Genomic DNA, 21,416 nt, shown 5'->3' on the forward strand with positions numbered 1-21,416 from the left:
ATAAACAACTCTATAATGAGATGGTAATTAATATCGTACAGCCTCCGGTAAAGTTAAGAACGGACTATCGATCAATAATGCATTTTGTTGTTGAAAAAAAAATATATGAACACAAATTAAAAAGAAAACCCCCACAGTCATCATCTTATCTTTCTCTTACATTCTATCTTACACTCTCTTAAACTTTGTAAAATTATTTCCACGAAATTTTCGATCACTCTATTGCTCATTAAGAAATAAACGTACTAGTTAAGATACTAATAAATAAGGTAATGTTTTAAAGTAAAGAAAGAAGATGAGTTCGATCTTTCATCAAGAGGAACACCGATAATATCCTCGTGGATATTATTCTTCAAACGATTTCGCGAGTTTGCGTTCTTCTCGACTTTCCCCACTCGCGGCCAAGTGTTTTCACTTCTTTACTAGTGTTCCCGGTTAGTGCCGATCCAAACATCGCAGCATAGCAAACTTGACGATCGCGAGAGACTTTTCCTCGATGTTCACAGTGTCAACTTGGAATAATATAAACTTTCAAAGGGAAATTAATTGAAAAATAACGAGAATCTTTTAAGAAGAATAACAATGTGGAAGATAATAAGAACGATTGTTACAATTTGCCTGTTAATGATCGTAATCACTCATGCGAAGCCAACAATTTACAAGAGAAATCAGGACAACGTTTTTGAACCAGGTAAACAAAGTTTGATTGTACGATAATATAATTAAGAAATTAGGACACGAATTTTTTCACATATTAACTTTCTTTTCTTTTATTTTTTTCCTTACGAATCGTCGAAGTTTAAGATGTATGTGGTATGATAAATATTATTTGCTTCAAGTTGATTCGAAGTTACATTTGAAATGTAAATTTGACAACACGGTAATATATTCTTACATTTTTCGCATAATACTAACACGATATTCCTGTGATATCATCATTGAAACATGTAATATTTCGTTCTGAAGAAAAAAAATGACGAGAAGTATTATTTTGCCCGTGTTATTCATTTTTTTTTTTTATTTTAATAAACTGAATAAAATATATTTTCTGTTAACGAGAAGGAGACGTTTCTTTTACGGGCCGGTAGTTGTTTAAAAATAGGAGAACGAAATATCGCATGTCCCATATTTCACTGAGAATCATGGACACAAAACATTGAAAATAAATAAAAAAAAAGAGATAAGATAAGAAAAACAAATGTTTATATTACTCTTTCGAATCGAAATAGGTCTTGACAACTCTCATCTTCAAACTCTTTCTCTTTCTTTTTATAAAAAGAAAAAGTTTACCGTAAAAAAGAAAAACTTTCACCTTAATCCTCGTAGAAATTAATTAGCGTATAATAAGTGTCGTTGTATTTTTTATTATACCTCTACCTCTACCTTTCTCTCTCTTTTTTTTCTCTTTCTCGTTTAACAGTACATCACGGAACGTCAGTCAGTGTCATGTTAAATCCTATGTCATGTTATACCCCTTATTGGTGTTATTAATCACCAATAATGATGGACAGCGAGCTTAACTGAAGTATATACATAACGTTCGTTGCACCTGTTTCCAGAATGAACTTCGTTAATTATTTATAAAAAAAAAATGAAAAAATAAATTTTTAAATATCGATTAAATATGGACCAATCACAAACGTTGGTTCGTATGGAAAATACAACGAAGCGGAGATTTTTTTTTTTTTATAATTTCAAAATAGACAACATTCTCAATAAAAGGCGATCATTGACAGGTGAGAGAATAACGGAACGATGACGTCAGTTTGAAACGCGTGGGTGAGGATTATAAAGAGGCCGTGATCCCGGGTTAGATTGTATTCTTGATTTCTGCGGCACCCAGTCACGATTAACGCGTGTTTCTCTACGTTTACGATCGTTAGTATGAACCAGCAGTATCAGTACTGGCACTGACACCGAAACCAACACCAACATCAACATCAACATCAATACTAATACATCAATATACTAACATCAATACTAATACTAACATTAACAATACGAGCACCATTACCACTGGTAGACCCTTTCCACTTGCTAAACGTTAATACACGTGTTCACCGCATTCACGGGGATATACCCGGCTAATCTCGAAATGCGTCTGCATTTCTCGTGAAACCAAAGTGAGAGACCACCACCAACGGACACTACAGCAAACTCTCCAAAGTCCCGAGTCTAATTGAGACTCGTGGTCTAACCCAAACCTAGCTAGACGAGACTGTTTTATAACATTTATATGTATGCTCTCAATATATATGTATGTATGTGTGTGTGTGTGTATGTGGATGTACATATATATTTATCTACACACAATAAACATACATATATATTTTAACACCCTTCCTCTCACAATCTCTCTCTCTTTCTCTCTTCATCATTTTTTCATTTTGACGATGCGACTTCTTTTATATCACACCTCTCAACACGCGTGTGTGTGTATATGTTTTTAACACGTCAGGGATAATCGCGACATGGCTGAAGAGTCAAACGTCGAACGAACTCACTATGTAAACTTATGACATAAAACTACATAGAAAGTGATGTGACATTAATTTTTGTTTGTGTTGGTACAAGCTTTAAAAAGAAAATATATTTATATACACATACATATATACATACACACATACACATGGTATACATTTATGTAAATATGTAGACATATTAAATCTCAAAAAATCTCGATAAAAGCTACGTAACATTGCGTTTAATATTCATATAAGAGATATTCAGTATTTCAGTAATAAAATGTCGTTTGACCGGTCTAAACTTATTTACCTAAAACTTCAAAATTTAATATACTCGCGATCTATATCTCTTTTATGTTAATTCAATAGTATCTCGTATACTATTTAATTCTATCGTAATCCATATGCAACAACTTTCCCTATCAATCTACTATATATTTTTATATATATAATATATATCTTTTTCCTTGGTATTCAAGGCAGAAAAGTGATCTCGGTGAATCGATGCTTGTAATAAAATATCTCTTGTTACCGGAGACGAAAGTATTGAATTTAGAGGCATCCACCTACGTAGAAGAGCTTTAAGACGACAGAAGGAAGTCGATAGCTCGTCCTTGGTTACTACTGTGGAATGAGGACATGGAAAAGGGGAAGGAGAGATCTGATTAGATATGTGGAAAGTGTGAGAGAGAGAAAGAGAAAGGAAGAGAGAGAGAAAGAGAGAGGAAGAGAGAAAGAGCATGATGCATCACCTTTAGTAATCAAATGTGCTCTGTCACAAAGTGCAAGTATTACGTCAACTAACAATATTAATCCCTTAAAGCTTAAATTGTTAAAGTTTCGAATGTTTAGTTAGAAACTTTGATCTTTTTCGTTGTAACTACAAAAGTGAATCAAATGAAAAAGAGAAAGAGAGAGAGAGAGAGAGAGTGTATGAGAAAGAAGAACTTTTTATTAGAAAGACTTACAATTGTTTGACGTGTTTTAATAAAGTCGGAATAGAAAGACGTTAGACAATAAGAGATTCTTAGTACTTCGAAAGTTAATACCGTCTTCGTGGGATTTTTCTAGTAAAAAGGAAATTGCTTCGTCGGTTATAACATAGTTCGGATATTTGTAAAAAAAACCGATAACGTAAAATTGAACTTGTCTGTATCCTAGTTTTCTGGGAGTAGTATTCAAATATTGTTTATTATATAATACATTATATTATAATTTTATATTTAATATATTTTTTATATTATATTTATTGCAATATTTTATTTAAATTTTATATTTGTATTATAATCTAAAATGATAAAAATATAATCTGTATGGATTTAATAAAGCATATAATATGTACATAATCTGTGTGTGTGTGTGTGTGTGTGTGTGTGAAATATTATAATATGATTAAAATACGTATATTACTATTATTATATGGATCGATGTATATGTAAAATATTTTTAGTTACTTGTAAATCTTGAAATAACATCCGCAGTTCATGGAGATCAACGACGACTAACAGCTTTGTATAAATTATCCCTTTATTATGCGTTGATTATAAACACAGATGCAATACACCTAACAAGATCCATCATGTTCATCACGTATCGAACAAATTTCGAATCGAACTTAACGATTTGTGAAGTATTTATTTAACAAATTTTTTTATTTACACCTATCGATAGTTACGTTTCATTTGTTTATTAATTGATATATGTAATAATGATTTGTTTCAGTAATGATACCCGTGTCTTCTACCGTGATCCCTATACCAGTTTATAAGGTTGAATATGGATTAGGTTTTATATCCAAGGATAAAAAAGCTCAATCTTCGTTCAAACCGGATGGCACCGTTAAATTAATCACGAGTAACTAGTTATTTAAATAAATAATTAATTTTATATTCTTTAAATGAGTTTTTATTAAAATATTTTTTTATTTTCAGTTAAAAAAAGTCAAGAAAAAAATTTAAATGGATCAATTCGTATGATAAATATAAATGATTTGTGAAGATAAATATCTTAAATAATTTAGGAAGCTTAATATTTTAATTCCGCATAATCTCTAACATAAGGATTAAATGCTTCACACCAAAAATTAATTTATCTCAACATTTCTTTATAACTAATTTTACTTTGATTAATATTTTATTATATATGTATATACTAATGGATTATATATGACACGATAAAAAAAATTATTATGTCTGTTATATACTTATATTATTCAAAATCAAAATAGAATCTGTGTTAATGATTTATAGATTTACTTATTAAAAACAGGAAATAAATAAAAGCACATTATCTCTTTTAAATCCTTGTAAATATGATATTAAATATATTCCATATTCAATCAAATAGATTTTGTATATGTATGTAATTTAGTGTACATGGATGTAAAAGAGTACGAATTATATGCTTTTATTTATGTAAAAATCAAATACTCTAAGTTTTTATCTAAAATATTTGTTTATTATATCAAAAATAATATTGCAAATAAATCAAAAGAAATAAGATTTGAAGTAGCTTTAACATAAAGTACTTAGTATCATAATCTATAAATATTTATATAATACAAACAAGATACCGTGTTTAAAATTGAGAACCTTTTAATTTATAAGCTATAGGTAAATTTAATAAAAAATAATATATATATATATATATATATATATATATATATATATATATACATATATTATAATGTTATAAAATATCCACAGTTTTCTCAGAGTTAAAACAAAAAAGAACAATTATTTCTATTTTTGTATGTTCATATTTATAACAAATATGATTGTTTTTGTTTTTTAATAAATAAATCTTTAATATTACTAATTGGTTAGTTTTAAGATTTATTTACCTAATTCATTAAATATGAAATCATCCTAATTTTCCTTGAGAAATTTGCATTTAAAAACAAAAATAATGTTAATAAGATAAGAAATAAAATTTGTTTAAATATATTGTTTTTATTTTTAAAATACAGAAGAGTAACTTCGCATGAATTATTATCTATGATTCCAGCGCTATCTCTTAAAAACAAATTTAAATACCCTTTTGTCTGCCTCCAGAAATGCATATGAAAATAAAAAAAATTTGTATTTAAAAAAAGTTTCATTCTAAAAAAATCGACATTAAATCCATCGATGATCACCTTTAACAAAAAGAAAACTATTTTAATAATCTACACTTTACAATAACATTAACAAATAAATGACGAGCAAAAAAAAATTACAATAAAATATAAAATATGACTAAAGAGTTATTCTCTAAAAGTTCGAACTTGCTGTTGAACCTTTGAAAATCACTCAATAGCCTGTAGTTGCCCTCTTGAGCCATAATTAAGTGGGGGTCTCTTCGGCATTAAGCCTCTTCTTTCTTTATTCCATGAAAACTGCATTTGGACATTTCCTACTTGCAAGCAAAATAAGATCTTTTATACTAATTTTTCAAATGAACTCGTATTTTTTTATTATTCTAATTCTCAATTATTACAAAATTAATTTACATTTCGCGTTCACTTTTCTAACTCGTGGACCATCAATGAACTTAGAGTTCATTGACCATACATGAGAACATTTAATCGAATGTCCATGCATATTATAATTTCCCTCGATGACCTAATAACACTTCGCACTTTTAACGTCGAGTAATAAAATCGAACTGAAATAAATGTAATGCATTTTCTAGCAATACCTTCATTTCATTAATTCTTTATATTTAGTTATATCAAATATTTCTAGCTGTAGAACGAAATCGCGTTAGTGCATATTGCTAATCCCGAAATACTTAAAACTAAGTATCAAATGCATCAAAGAATTTGCGAATATGATTCGACTTTATCTCGTTCGAGATAAAATCGAAGTAGAAATGAATTTTTCAAATGGTTGTAAATATCTTTGAATCATGATACATAATAAAGATCACAGAATAGTTACAATATAAATTAACAAATCAAGCATAATAGAATGAGATGATCAAATTTTGTAACAATTCTGTATAAACCAGGAGGCGGAATTTCCACTCCGGAGTGGAAGCAAGAAGTCTAATGCTTTCCCTGGATCCTACCTACTTAAAATTAAAGTTTTCACATTCATTCAGAGAAGTATGCTACCTGCCTGCCTGCCTATTATCCATATTTTTACCAGTTTTAAGAAAAAACATACATACCCACCCACTCACTCCACGGTTCTCACACATACCACAAGGGTGCAAAAGCCTAAACTAGAGAGCATGCCCCAGGGCACCTTCGACACCCTAGTTCAACCGCGTATTTCTAACCTTATATTCTATAAGGTTACGTACCAGTTCCTGTAATCGTATGCCAAGACTAGTGATTTTTGCAAATAAAACTACTGCAAAAATATAAGTATACTCTAGTATATATGCATACTAGTTATATACGTGTATGTTTCTACAAATAAATGTGGGTGACTCTACTATGCAAAACGATTATTAAAAAAAAAAAAAATTCGAATCGTATGCGTGACTCTATGAGTTATTTTTTTTTTAATAACTTTTCAAAAATGCGCGGTATTACGTATCACGAACGATGTACAATGCACCACCTACTACGCACAAACAGGTGCACACCGTGCACATTGCACACCGTGCAATCATTAGCCAATGACAGCCGCCAAAGGAAAACTTAAAAACTATAACCCATGTAAACTGTTTCTCACCTATACGTGTAACACCTGGACACTCGCATAGATGAGAACGCAGAAAGTATGGGGTGGAGAAACGGAAGATTAGTATATTAGAAGCTGAAAATCCTGATCTAAAAAATATGATTAAGACAAAAATACATAAATACATTTGTATAAAAATTCATTTAAGTGACTAAGGACTCTACAAGTTACTTCATAAATAATGACTTTAAATATTTTTTAATATATTTAATTAATATATTTAATTCAAAATTATTATTATCAAATCCTCGGACGACTCCTTTCATTAAGTCGGCTGTTCTAATTAAAGAACTGGGCTTTGAGCCGCCACTTAACTGCCAAAGTCTATCCGTCGCGAATGGTTTGTCTTCTTGCTCATTTATTTAAAATATCGAAATATCGACTTCATTACCTATATGTACGATTGCAATGATCTTCTGAAAAATAAAAAGAAAAAGAACAAATAATGTCATTGTCGTAATAAAAACCTATTGAAATTATCATAGAAATGTTTGATAGTAAAACATACTTACTTTTAGTCTTGATTGATGACTTCAGGATGGGTATCCTACCATCGACCCATTTTTTAACTTCTTCGTAAGAATGAAAACGCTGGTCAGCTAAGCCATGTGCCATCGAACGGAATAGGTGAAAATCGGAAGAGACTATGTCAAGTGAATACTGCGGGTGGGGTAGAGCTTCCCATCGAAGCGTTTCAAGGTAGGTTTTCACTGGTTTTGCAACATGAGGCCGGGCGTTGTCAAGTAACAAAATCACTGTGTCGTGTCTCTTCCGTATAGCGGCCGTTTTTCTTTTAGGGCTCGACTCAAACGCATCAATTGAAGTCGATAGCGATCCCCCGTGATAGTCTCATTCGGTTTGAGCAGCTCATAGTAAATTACACCCTGCTGCTCCCACCAAATACAGAGAAGAAGCTTCGAGCCATGGATATTTGGTTTTGCGGACGTTGTTGATGCATGGCCAGGCTTACCCCATGATTTTCTACTCTTTGAATTATCATAGTGTATCAATTTTTCATCGCCAGTCACGATACGGTGCAAAAAACCTTTTCTTTTCTGCCGTTGAAGCAGTAGTTCACTCGTGACAAAACGCCGTACGATGTCTCTTGGCTTCAATTCATATGGCACCCAATGTCCTTGCTTCTGGATCATTCCTAACATTTTTAAACGTTTTGAAACAGTGGACTTTTCAACTTGTAATGTTTTTCCAAGTTCTGCTAGCGTCTGAGATCGGTCTTCATCGAGTAATTCCTCCAATTCTCTGTCTTGAAATTTTTTTGGTGCGCCAGAACGTTCTTTATCCTCAAGTTCAAAATCATTATTTTTGAAGCGTCGAAACCAGTCTCTGCATGTCGTATCCGACAGAACATAGTCACCATAAGTCTCAACAAGAATTCTATGTGCTTCAGCTGCCGATTTCTTTTGAATAAAGTAGTGCAATAAAATTCCCCGCAAATACACTTTAGTTGGCACAAAAGTAGACATTTTCAAAACTAATAAAAAATTACTTTGTTTACACTAAAGTGAACTATCATACACTGAAATTTCAGGTTAGATACAGTACTTTTTTTCAAGTGCGTAACCGTTCGAAATTTCAAGCACGGAGTACTGCTATTGCCATCTTTGATGAAACAGCGAGAACTTATTCAAGGTCCTAATAGGTTTAAAGTAGTTTAATAAAGGTTTAATGTAGTACAAAAAAGGTTTAATGTAGTTTAATATAGGTTTAATATAGCTTTATATAGGTTTAATATAGCTTTATATAGGTTTAATGTAGTTTAATATAGGTTTAATGTATTTTAATATAGTTTAATATTGTGTTGTTCGCAGTATAAGAAAAATTTCGGTTTCGCGATAAGAAACTCATCTATAGTTTCTTATATTCGTTTAATGCGTTATTAGAGTCACGCGAGTGAGTGAGTGAGTGCAATGAAAGTGCATCTCCGATGAACCTGGTGGACGAGGGATGCAACTGGACTATTTGCTACGAAGTAGGAATGTTTTGGAGCCACCGCAGAACTTCTAATGCCATTATTCCTATATCATATATATGACATTTTATTCTAATAAAATGTCACATCTATGTTATATAACATTAGTAACGAGTGAGTCAAAAAATTTAAAGTCCCTCCAGTACCTAATTATGACGAAGATGAAAGATGCGAATTGGCACGAGCTACTGGTTGTAATTTTTACAAAAGAAATTATTGACGAGCACATGAGTTTATTCCAAAAAAGGATTATTTCTTTTTTTAGAATGACTCATGAAACCGTATATTTCATTGCATGTATGTTTTATTAATTTAGGATAAGTCTTCTTGTCTTTTCGGTTAAATTCATTTTAATTAACAGTGCAAATAAATTAAATGCACTTTTATTTTTTATTACGTGTTTGATTCGCGTTTTAGTAGTGGTGAAATTGAGTATTAATTTACTCGATTTCGTACTAATAAAGCATGTAATAAATATCTTACATGCATTGCTTCGTATATAGTTTATATAATCGCGATTTATTACGATATATCGATACTTCGATATTATAAATAAATGAGCAAGAAGACAAAATCCTTTCGCGACTGATAAACTCTGGCAATTAAGTGGCGGCTAAAAAAGCCCAGTTCTTTAATTAGAACAGCCAACTTAGTCAAAGGAGATTGCACGGTGTACATTGCATCTGTGTGTGCGTAGTAGGTAGTAGCATTATACATCGTTCGCGATACGTAATACCGCGCATTTTTGAAAAGTTATTAAAAAAAAAATAACTCATAGAGTCACGCATACGATTCGAATTTTTTTTTTTTTTTAATAATCGTTTTGTATAGTAGAGTCACCCACATTTATTTGTAGAAACATACACGTATATAACTAGTATACATATATACTAGAGTATACTTATATTTTTGCAGTAGTTTTATTTGCAAAAATCACTAGTCTTGGCATACGATTACAGGAACTGGTACGTAACCTTATAGAATATAAGGTTAGAAATACGCGGTTGAACTAGGGTGTCGAAGGTGCCCTGGGGCATGCTCTCTAGTGTAGGCTTTTGCACCCTGGTGGAGTGTGTGAGAACCGTGGAGTGAGTGGGTGGGTATGCATGTGTTTTTATCTGAGTGAATGTGAAACTTTTTTAAGTAGGTAAGACCCCGGAAAAGCACATGGTTAACTTGCACTTTGAAAGTGCAAGTCCCATCTCCGGATTTTTAAACAGCATTGTCACAAAATTATATCTTTTTTATTATATAATGCTTACTTAGTAAATTTATTTTGTGACATTTCTATCATTTTTAATATGTATCATGATTCAAAGGTATTTGCAACCATTTAAAAAATTAATTTCTATTTCGATTTTATCTCGAACGAGATACAGACGAATCAAATCCGCAAAGCCTTTGATGAATTTGATACTTAGTTTTAAGTATTACAGGTTTAACACTTCGCACTATCGCGATTTTGTTTTTTAAATATTTGATATAACTCAATTTAAATTAAATAAAAATATTGCAAAGAAATGTATTGCATTTTTAGTATTATTTTTTTTTTTCAATTCGTTTTTATTATTTGATAGTAATAGTGCGAAGTGTCATGGATTAGCTTAATTAACTGCTCGGAAATTCGATTAAATGTGCTCGTCGTATAACATGTGCACAGTCGACGAACTCTAAGTTCATTGATTGTCCACGAGCTAGGATAGCTAACGGTAAAAGCGAATTTATTTTGTAATAATTATTTAACAGAGTTATAACGAACATTGGAATTATTTTGCAAAATGGTATGTATGATAGAAAAATAAATGAAAATATTTCATAGATATTGTAATATGAAATGTATTTCATTTATATTAGTGTTATAAGTAGTTGAGAGTAATTGGGTGAATATGTCTTGAAGTCGTTTCAAAATTGTAGGAACATAATCTGGCATATTACAACGGCATGGTATTAGAATTGAATCGATATTTTACATAGTTTATAATATTCCTTTCGACGATGAGATATCTCTCGACCAAAAAGTAATAATTATTTTCTATGTAAAAAAAGCTCTGGATGTTTACTAATCACATTTTTATTTTCAGGGTTGTGTTAGGGTTGGTTAGGTCAAGTTTTTTCCATTTTATAATTTAGAATCAGGGACGATTCTGATTCTATATCATTGATCGTTGTAACATGTTAAATTATGAGAATATTTTGTGGGAACGATTGACGTTTTTGGTCAATGATTCTTTTCATGTTCGCACGTAGGGAATGTCCGACAGTAGGCATCAAGAAAGAAGAGGCAAAATGCCGAAAAGGCCCCCACTTAATTGTGGCTCAAGAGGGCAACTATGGACTCAATGAGTTATTTGCAAATTCAACAGCATGGTTGAATTTTTGCAAATAGCTCGTTGGTCATTTCATATTTTATTGTTTTATTATTTTTCTCGTCAATAATTTATGGTGTTATTAATTTTTTAAGAATAAAAGTAATTAATATAGTTTTCTTTCTGTCATAGGTGAACATCGTTGGAATTACCACACCAACTCTACCAGAGATTTTTATTGCTAAAAATAAATCGATTATTTGAAAAATTATATTTTATAGAGTACAATCCCATTCAGAATTCCCCCTCACTTTAATATTATATCATTTTTTAATTTCCTATTACCCCACAAGTTCACACACTTTTCATTCTTCATTTCATTCATAGAAACTAATTATTGTATAATATTGTTTAATATATCTTTTTTTTCTAAGTATTAGGAACATAATTTTCATTTTATTTTGTTTCAGGATATGATTAATTCTAATGCACTCATAAGTGTATTGGGTTTTTCATCGGGAACTTGCCCTTCGATGCATTCATTGCATCTTTTCAGACCTCCAAAATAATCTTTTCTTTTTCTTTTTCAAGCTCGTTTCCAGTTTCTTTTTTCTATGGGTAGCGGGTAAATTCTTTCTTTGGTTTTTCCGCAAAGAAAGGTCTACTTCAGGGATGCGACCCTGCCCTACGCGAGCCATGATTTTTTCCTACCTCCAATAATTAGGAAAAATCAAGTCCTTTACCTAGAATTTCACCTCCACCAACTATCACTCCTTCCCTAATTCTTTCTTTTTCTTCTATACTTTTTCTAGGTTTCCCATAATAGTAAAGTATTCAAGAGGAGAGGGTTATGGACCAAAAGAGGACTGAGTTATGGTAAACAGGTTGTATTTTAATTTATTTATTACTTTTTTATTCACAGGATGAATTATAAAGACGATGCAATATTCCATCCAAGAATAATAGGAAGCAGATAAGAAGAGAACTATAATTATAGTAAAGGGTAATATAAAATAATTACTTGCAAAAATAACTAAAGTATTTTATAATTCTTTTTATTTTATTCTTTCTAGCATCGTATACATATGTATGATAGTTATTTTTTATGTATCTTCTTTTTTTCTACAGGTAGCATCTAATATCAGATTTTTTTCTACAGGTACCATCTAATATTATATTATATATTTATTTTTATTATACCATATTTTAGGTACATTAAAATTTATTAAATATAAAATATTCGTAACTTGTAATTTCCATATATGCATATATTGAAATTATTCTAGGATGTATTCATTTTCAATAGAAAATCATCTATGTTACTTAAGTTCTGTTCTTGTTGCACTTTTTGTTTGTCATTTGGTTTATTTGGGTATTCAAACTTTTCTCTGGTATTCTCGATAATAATCGTACGGATTTTTTGAATGGTACTCTTATGGTGGGGCCTAAGAGTTAAATTCCTTCCATTCAATTTTATTCGGATGTGGACATCTTCAGCATGCATATCCCTCATGGGTCTTCAGAAGCGGTTACCTCCTCGTGGTTAGACCCGGGCAATAGTATTTTACTTTCTATGTAATGTTTAACATATTTTATATGCTATACATTCCATTGTAAGTAAAATCCAGCCAAAGACCGCTTACTATAAACATAATAATGATAATTAGTTTCTTTGAACTTTTTATTATCATATTTTTTTTTCTTGGTTCTTTTTATCTATACAAAATATAGAAACTAATTGCGTTATAATGTTTCTAATCTAACATAAAAATGAAAAATTGAATGGTGTTAGTTACTAACACTAATAATGCTTCTACACACATATAACAAAATATCGGTATGGTAGAATCCTTTATGTAGTTCATATTTTGTCCGTATGTGTCGTTGATGTCGCACACCCTTCGAGGGAATAGTGTAAGCTGTTTGAGATTGAATTCTTATGTGAATGAGATATAATTGAACCATTAAAAGGCTTTGAAACAAGAGATATATAATATAAAATGTTGATTACTAGATAACATAATTTATTTACTGACAAATAAGTTATATTAACTTAAAATGTTTTAATATATCATTAGAAATAATATTGAAAATAAACGCTTCACAGAAATGGATAATACAGAATTGTTATTTTTTGACACATTTTCTCATGATATTTCAGAGGTTTGTTTGAAACAAAATATTTATTTGTAATTAAGTAAAGAATCAAGATTATTTTAATAATTCTTAATTAAACGTTATTTCTCTTTTAAGGAATTAAACTTGGATTTAGTACAGTTTCCAAAACCTGTTTATATCAGTGAGGTTAGGATTATACCATTAGGAGCTAGAGTGCAAGCAGATTTTCCAGGAGGTGTGCGTCTTGGGTAATTTAATATACTATATATTTTTTCATTTTCTTTTAATAACGTTTTTTATTTGATAATAATAATAATAATAATAATAATAATAATAATAATAAGTATAAATTTGTAATTATAAATTTTGTGTACATATAAATAAGATAATTTTGAAAGAAACGTTTTTTATTTGATAATAATAACAATAATATGAGTATAAATATATAATTATAAATTTTATGTACATATAAATAAGATAATTTTGAAAGAAAATTTAAGTATTTATTTTTGTGAATATTATATATAATATATCCATAAGTGTATTATTATTATTATTATTATTATTATTATTATTATTATTATTACTATTATCATTACTCATATATATTTCTAATATTTAAATATATATTGTAGTTTATTTATTACAGTGCTACTAATCCATCTCAGTTTGAGATAGAATTTTTCGTAAATGATTTAAGCAAGCCTGGAGCATCTACATTTGAATCTCTTGGAGGCTTAGAATATAAACAAAATATTCACATTCAATTAGAATGTGAACGGAAACAAATACCAACTGATGGTTTAGTATTGCGAGGCTGGTACACTACTATTACTTTAGCTGTATATGGTTCTTTGACAAAATCATTGAATAATCCACAGGAAGTTATTAGTCCTGCTGCTGGATCTAGTGTATGTGTAAGTGGACTGGAAGAAACTACGGAAAGTACTCCACAGCCTTCAGAGCAACAGCCTGAATGGTATTATGAAAATCAAAACCAATCTAATCCAAATGTAAGTGTGTATTAGAATTAACTAGAAAATAAAGGTTACGAATGGTAAGATTTTGATTGAACAAATTGTTCAAATGTATATTTTATATTAATAGGAAACATGTGTAGCAGCTACTCCACCACCACCTATTCAACCAATTCAAGTAGTTGAACCCTCCAGAAGTTCAACAACAGATACTGGAAAGATAGAATCAGGACAATGGGAGGAAGATACAAATAATACCGCGCAAAAAGGAGTGAAGCGTCCATCTTCACCTCCTTCGGAATCTCTTGTTTCCTTGAGTCCAGAATCAATATCAGCTGAAGAAGAAGAAGCTGAACAAGATGGAGCTGTTGCAGAAACTGGAGAACCATTTGAACCTATATTATCTGACGAAGATATTATGGCTGATGATTTGCCACCTACAACAGAATTTGAATGCGAAAATATTCAGTTGGATGCTATTTATACTCTAGCACCGCCTGATCTATTAGATTTGGAAATACCACTTGTGGCCATAGAAGGAAATTCTATGAATAGTGAAACTTCTGATAAAATACGAGAAACGTTGCAGTCGCTTTCTAAATTAGTTTTAAATTTTAATAATGCGCCAGGTCAAGAGAAAGAAACATTTGTACATAGTTGTGAATCATTGTGCGCAACACTTGGTTCTTTTGATCTTAATGACAGTGATACCAATGACCTAACTAATATTGTAAATGCAGGTCTTGATGTAGACCTTGCTCGTGCTCAACCACAACCAGCCTATAAAGTGCGCCACGTCAAAGTTGGTGTTCGCTTAGCCGAGGCTTTGTGTAGACTTCCACAGGGACCAAGCATACTTTTAAAAGTAGACGCACCTTATAAATTATTAACACTATGCATGCGTGAAAATGTGGCACTTCCAGTTAAGCTTTCAGCACTTCGTGCATTGGATGCTGCATTAATAAGTCCGCTAATTGTTCAAGAGTTCCTGAAATCCAAAAGTAATTTGTATAAAAATGCCATAATGATGTTAGATGCAGCTAAACTTGCAAGACTAAAATATGCTTTGAGTTCTTTATTACGAAAAGTCCACATTTATGAAGTTCTTGACGAATTAAAACAACTTAATAAATTAATAATAACAGAATTGACAAATGCATATATATGTGCACCAACACTTATGGCTCAGCCTAAGCGTCAGTTGCCAGCAAGCGCACAAATGGAATTTGAACGAGAAGAAAATCGTAATCCTCGGTGTCATTTAATTAGCTATTTCGAACATCATAAACTTTCGATTTATTTGCTTTTAGCTCTTACTTCGCCAGAATCAGAACCTGATTTAATTAAAGCGACGCATCGTTTCCTTTTACGTCTTTCAGAAACAAAAGAGGGTTTATTTCACTTGTTAAAACAACCAGAAATAACCAAATACTTATTAAAAGCTTTAAGATACGATTCAGCGAGTGTAGGCTCTATTATAGCATGGCGACTTCAAGTTGTACAATGTTTAACTTATTTAAAGTTTGACGCCTCTGATTGGATAACCTTAAAAAAACTTCATTCTTTCCTTATATATCCTGAAGGATTACAAGCTATAATAACGGTCCTTCCTATGGGTGAATTTATAGATATCTTAATTCCTTATCTTTCTGATACTAACCTTTGTGAATTTGCTGCTGAGATAATATCAGTTATCATACGTTATTCCGATCACGTAGAAATATTTCAAAATCGTGCTGGTATTATCCTAGAAAAATCTAGAAATCAATCTGTTTTAAGAGATGTAACATCATATTTAACAACAGCTGCTCAAACATCTAATTGGAATTATGGAGATGTTTCTTCACTTGTAACATGCATTAGAAAAAGTGCAGATAAAGCAGCATCTTTACCAGGCCAGTTAATAACAGCATGCAGAATTCTGCATTATTTAATTTTTCCTTCAAATAATGACATAGATCCTATGGAACCATATATCGAATTAAAGTATAGAAATGCTTTAACACAATTATTTGCTGCCGATGGATTAACAGCGCTTGTTGCTGTTATGTCTAACATTTCTAATTTTTATGAACAGCCATTTTTATATCGTGCTGCTTTGACTGGACGAAGAGGATTAGCATTAGTCGCACTACTTCTTCCATGTGTTAGATTGACTAGGGCACTGTTAGAACGATTAGTGAAATGCATGGCAACTGAGTTTAAAGATTTAACTGCTGTTGTGCCTTTGCTCGGTGTCTACTCATTAGTTGAAGCTATTCCTTCTACAAGATTAGTCCAAAGTCTTTCCTATGAAATTGTAGGAACACTCTTGGTATTTACGCAGGTGGTAGATTCAGATGGATCTGGAAATGTAGCCAAATCTTTATGGACCAAAATGTTGGGTGAAGTTTTAAAAATGGTTTCTTTCAGTCCATGTAATTTCATTCCTGGTTTGAAACTTTTATCACGCATACTTCCACCATTACTAACTGTAAAGGAAGTTATAGCTGATGATACAGCACGTATACTCGGTGTAAGAAAATTATGGTCGGCACATCTTCAAGCACAAGCCAATAATCTTACTGAAACCTTAAAACTACTTTGCAGCAGTTGGAATAAAGATTTATTAGTACTTCTTTCCACAGTATGTAAACAATTGAGTGATTTAGCAGCACCTACTGCATTGTTAGTAGGTAGATGTTTATTAGATGTTATAATAACTACTACAGCATTGGAAAATAATGTTTTAATATTTGCCTTACTTAGTGACTTAGCAAGGCATGCTCCTATGAAAGCTACTCTATTAACTTTGACCAATCCAGCATCAAGAGCACAAGTTAAATTAGATCAAAGATATCCTCCAATTATTAAATTGATGTGCGCAACATTTAGAATAACTAATGATGTTCGAGTTCAACAAGAAATTCTTGATACTTTTGAGACCTTATGTGATTGTACATTAAGTCTTGTTCAAGAAGATACTAATGAACCATTTGAAAAGAGATTAACACATTCGGTACCAAGTAAAGAACCACTCTTATCAATTCTTACTCTATTAATCGAAATATTAGCAAGTAGCACTAAATTTCAGCCAGAAATATTAGAAAATACTTTGTACATACTTCTATCTCTTACCAGTCACAATTATGGCTTGTATCATGTAAAAAGTTGTTTGGAAAACAAACCTGACGCATTAAAGTCATTACTAGAACATATTTCGAATTTAGAAGATACAGATACAAAATTCATTACAGATTTAACAATAAAGTTTTTAGAGAATATGATTGCCAATGATATACAAAAGAGGTCATTATATCTGCGTGCACAACAATTAGCAACTTTAATATCCTGGGATAAAACTGGACATCCGTTAGAAAAAATACAAGGCGCACAAGAATTAGTAAATACTTTAAAATTTGCTGAAGATAAAGAAGAAAAAGAACCAATACCTGAAATGTTAGAACCATTATTGCCAACTCCAGAAGCCTTGCTCAGTCAGTTTTCACAACGATGTTTAAGAACACCTATATACATTCCTAGACGTCCAAAGAAATGTCCATTTATTTTGTCAAATCAAATACAAAACAAAACAGTTGTAGATCTAATAGACTTTGCAGCAGAACTACTTCCTACTGATTTTAATCTACTATCAGAAGCACAAAATTTATGTTCCAAAGCACCACCTGATGATGCAATACAGCCATTACAATCAAAAACTCAACCCGATGATCAGGAAAATAGAGATATTCAAAAACAAATACCTCCCTCCCCTATTACAAAAATGAAGCAACCATTTGGTGAGATATATTTACTCTTTTATTATAATAAGCATAAAGAAAAATATGTTAAAAAAATGTATTATAATTATTGATTCTGTATATTATGCAATGCACAGTAATATATTTTCATTACTTAATGCTTATTACAGTAGCACCTATGAGAGGTAGGACACAATTTACCAATTCGTTGAGAGGTGGTCTTACAGTCGGAGGTATAGGAAGAGGTGCAGATCCATTCCGATCACGACCACCAAATACATCAAGACCTCCATCCTTGCATGTAGATGATTTTGTGGCATTAGAAACATGTGGAGCTCAACCCACAGGACCAACTGGCTATAATAAACTCAGTATTCGTGGAACATGCCCTTCTCGTGTGGTAAATACTGGAGCCAGAAGTCGACCATGGGTACCAGAAACACGACCTCCTTACCTCCGATAATTTTTCTCTATTATTAAATACATAATAATAATAATTTTAAATGACAATTTATTTCTTATTTTATTTTTATTAACTTTTAACCAAAATGTATATTATATATTTTAAAGATAGAGTCAACTATTCTAAAAGCAATCAAATACATTCAAGAAGATAAATTAAATTATACACTTGTATATATAATATAATCTATAAAATTTGACTTTATTTAATTATGTACATGTTTTTTATTTTTTTATTATTATCATCCTCATCAACATCATCATCATAATAATCATCATCACTATAATGATCATCATCATAATTATCATTATGTTTATCATAATAATCATTATCACCATCATTCATCCTTTTAAATTTAGAATATTTTAATGAAAATTTTTCGAAGTCCGTTTTCAGTTCCAAATGTTTCTTGAAAGCAATTTTCTACAATAATATACATAAAAAAAATAACTTTTTAGTACTATTAATGTAGTTATATGTTGCATTCACCTAGTTGCATAAATATCTATTACCTTTGAGAGTAGCATTTGTGACAATGTTTCCTTATAATTATCCAGCAATACATAAATCTTATCGTTTGCTTTAAGTTTGTTTTTCGTCATGTAATCCATTATTTCCATTAGATATTTGGTATCAAGCGCGTGACATGCATTAGATATAAGTGTTCCGAGAATGACTACATTTGGAACATATCCAGCAATGTCCAATCCTTCTAGTAATTCTACTGCTTCTTTAACTTTTTGACATCCTAACGCTAAAACTCCAAATGTCATTATATTTGGCAACATATGTCTGCGTTGAATTTCTTCTAAGACTTTCTACAAAAAAACAATCAATTTTAATTAAAAGTTTTCTTCAATTTAATAGGATGACAAATATTAACAAAAAAACAAATATTAAAATATTTCATTTAGATTACCTTAGCTAAACCATATTCTCTCCTTATACACCTTCTCTTGATAAGCATGTTATAAAAATCGATATCTAAATCAACGTTCAAACTGTTCATATTACGAAGAAATAAATCTTCAATGTATGCTGTATTCGGAATTAAATCGAGTAATATAGTAGCCGTTACTTTATTAGGCATAACACAGTCTTCTTTCATCATTTTTAAAATATTTTCCAAGCCGCCGAATAAAATAAAACGATTATATTTAAAAACATCATCTAATTGCATGTCGGGTGATAGTTCGTATTCTACATTCTTATTATTTATTATTATAGGTACGGTTACTGAACTGACAATAGGAGGAGTACTTAGCAAATTTGGTCTGCTTGTTTTGGTAGTACTTATTAAATTAGTATCCATTAATTGATGTGTTAGTATGTCACTAAGTTTGCATTTACCAAAGTTTGTATCTCTCATAGCTCTAAAGAATAGATTGTACGTAATTAGATTTGGTCTTATTCCATATTTGCGCATGAGATGCCATATGATCAAGGCATGTCTCATACCAGCTTTTTTATCAGATATTGTAGCATTCAATAAAGAATTATACGTTATTACATTTATACTTATTCTTTTATCTCTCATTTCATCAACTATTTGGAAAGCTTCAGCAATACAGTTATGTCGACTATACGCTTTAATAAATACATTATAATGTGTTTCATTCATTGGATGTCCTGTTTCATGTAAGTGAATGCGTAATTTTTTTAACTTTTCTAGAGCTAAAGATTTATTTTGTGATTCTGCACAAGAATTAATTAAACTGGTATATGTAGCATTATTGGGTTTCAATTGAGCTTTTTTCATTTTGTTATAAAGACTGAAACATTGTTTCACATCTCCTTGCTTGGAATAAGCACGTAGAAGAAGATTATACATGAAAGTACTAGGTTTATCACGATTCTCTTTGATTAATGAAAGTACGTTTAAGGCAGATGACAAATCTCCATTTCCAATATGATGATTCATTTTTGTAACATACTGACGCCAAGCACCCTTTATCTTTTCTGGTTTTTTAGCTATATTATCCTGAAATGTTTCTTCCTTTTCCTCTTCCGTGTCCATTTCGACTCTATTATATTTATTATATCCAATATCGCCAAAAACATCCGCTTTCTTCGGTTCACTTTTTGTACAGAATTGTCTATCGTCAAATAATGTGGCAATACCATTTTTAGGTTGATATTCTATATTACTATGAAATATCTTATTTACATTGCTTATTTTATAATAAGCTCGTACATTATGTGAATAAATATTTATCGTTTCCCATTTGCAGTGGTTAATACTAAAATTAGCATAACCTAAAATATTCTTTACTGGTAATATGTTTATTTTTGTAGAAAACATTATTTCATTTTTATTCTTTCAAGAATAAATAAAAGAATTTTTTGTATACTACAATAATTCGTCTGCACTTAAAACATTGTTTCCAAAACAAACAATGTGAGTCCAACTTCAATTGAAATAGAATTTTAAAATCATTCGATAATTCGTTCGATAACTATCGATTTTATTGCATATTTTCATCAATAATATATTAAAGTATAAAACAATATAAACAATAATAAAATGTTGGTAAATTTGATGTTAAATATTTATTGTAATTTATAAATATGATTTCACAATTTTTTATATCAAATTCATACCTCAATCATATTTAGAAGTAGTTCGTTCACGATGAAATGTTATTGGAAATGTTATTAGAGTTATTTCGTAAGAAGAATTGCTA

At 30.6% G+C, this 21,416-nt stretch overlaps 3 protein-coding genes across 5 annotated transcripts; 2 read left to right on the forward strand and 1 right to left on the reverse strand.

The window, feature by feature from the left end:
- Window positions 1-417: 417 nt before the first annotated feature.
- LOC107063830 (uncharacterized) lies at window positions 418-5,104 on the forward strand. Its single transcript, XM_015315949.2, has 3 exons — window positions 418-691; window positions 4,188-4,319; window positions 4,397-5,104. Exons 1-3 carry the CDS (start codon window positions 583-585, stop codon window positions 4,459-4,461), a joined length of 306 nt encoding a protein of 101 aa, XP_015171435.2. The 5' UTR covers window positions 418-582; the 3' UTR covers window positions 4,462-5,104.
- Window positions 5,105-13,298: 8,194 nt separating this feature from the next.
- Window positions 13,299-18,936, forward strand: vir (VIR_N domain-containing protein). 3 transcript variants are annotated; one of them, XM_015315757.2, is made up of 5 exons: window positions 13,299-13,597; window positions 13,688-13,800; window positions 14,202-14,565; window positions 14,660-18,308; window positions 18,440-18,936. In XM_015315757.2, the coding sequence occupies exons 1-5, from the start codon at window positions 13,544-13,546 to the stop codon at window positions 18,730-18,732; spliced, it is 4,473 nt and encodes a 1,490-aa protein (XP_015171243.1). In that variant the 5' UTR covers window positions 13,299-13,543; the 3' UTR covers window positions 18,733-18,936. The 3 variants fall into 3 exon arrangements, with proteins under 3 accessions (XP_015171243.1, XP_089029205.1, XP_015171245.1); XM_089173079.1 differs by lacking the exon at window positions 13,299-13,597 and having other exon boundaries at window positions 14,188-14,353; window positions 14,434-14,565; XM_015315759.2 differs by lacking the exon at window positions 13,299-13,597 and having other exon boundaries at window positions 13,688-13,787; window positions 14,202-14,353; window positions 14,434-14,565.
- On the reverse strand, window positions 18,908-21,346 carry LOC107063625 (pentatricopeptide repeat-containing protein 1, mitochondrial). Its single transcript, XM_015315533.2, has 3 exons — window positions 19,652-21,346; window positions 19,245-19,550; window positions 18,908-19,155 (listed from the first exon to the last, which is right to left on the reverse strand). The coding sequence occupies exons 1-3, from the start codon at window positions 21,032-21,034 to the stop codon at window positions 18,934-18,936; spliced, it is 1,911 nt and encodes a 636-aa protein (XP_015171019.2). The 5' UTR covers window positions 21,035-21,346; the 3' UTR covers window positions 18,908-18,933.
- Between the last annotated feature and the right edge of the window lie 70 nt (window positions 21,347-21,416).

Source organism: Polistes dominula, unplaced genomic scaffold (assembly GCF_049000335.1).
Source record: "Polistes dominula isolate Pdom_NZ unplaced genomic scaffold, Pdom_raw_medaka contig_22, whole genome shotgun sequence".
NCBI lineage: Eukaryota > Metazoa > Arthropoda > Insecta > Hymenoptera > Vespidae > Polistes > Polistes dominula.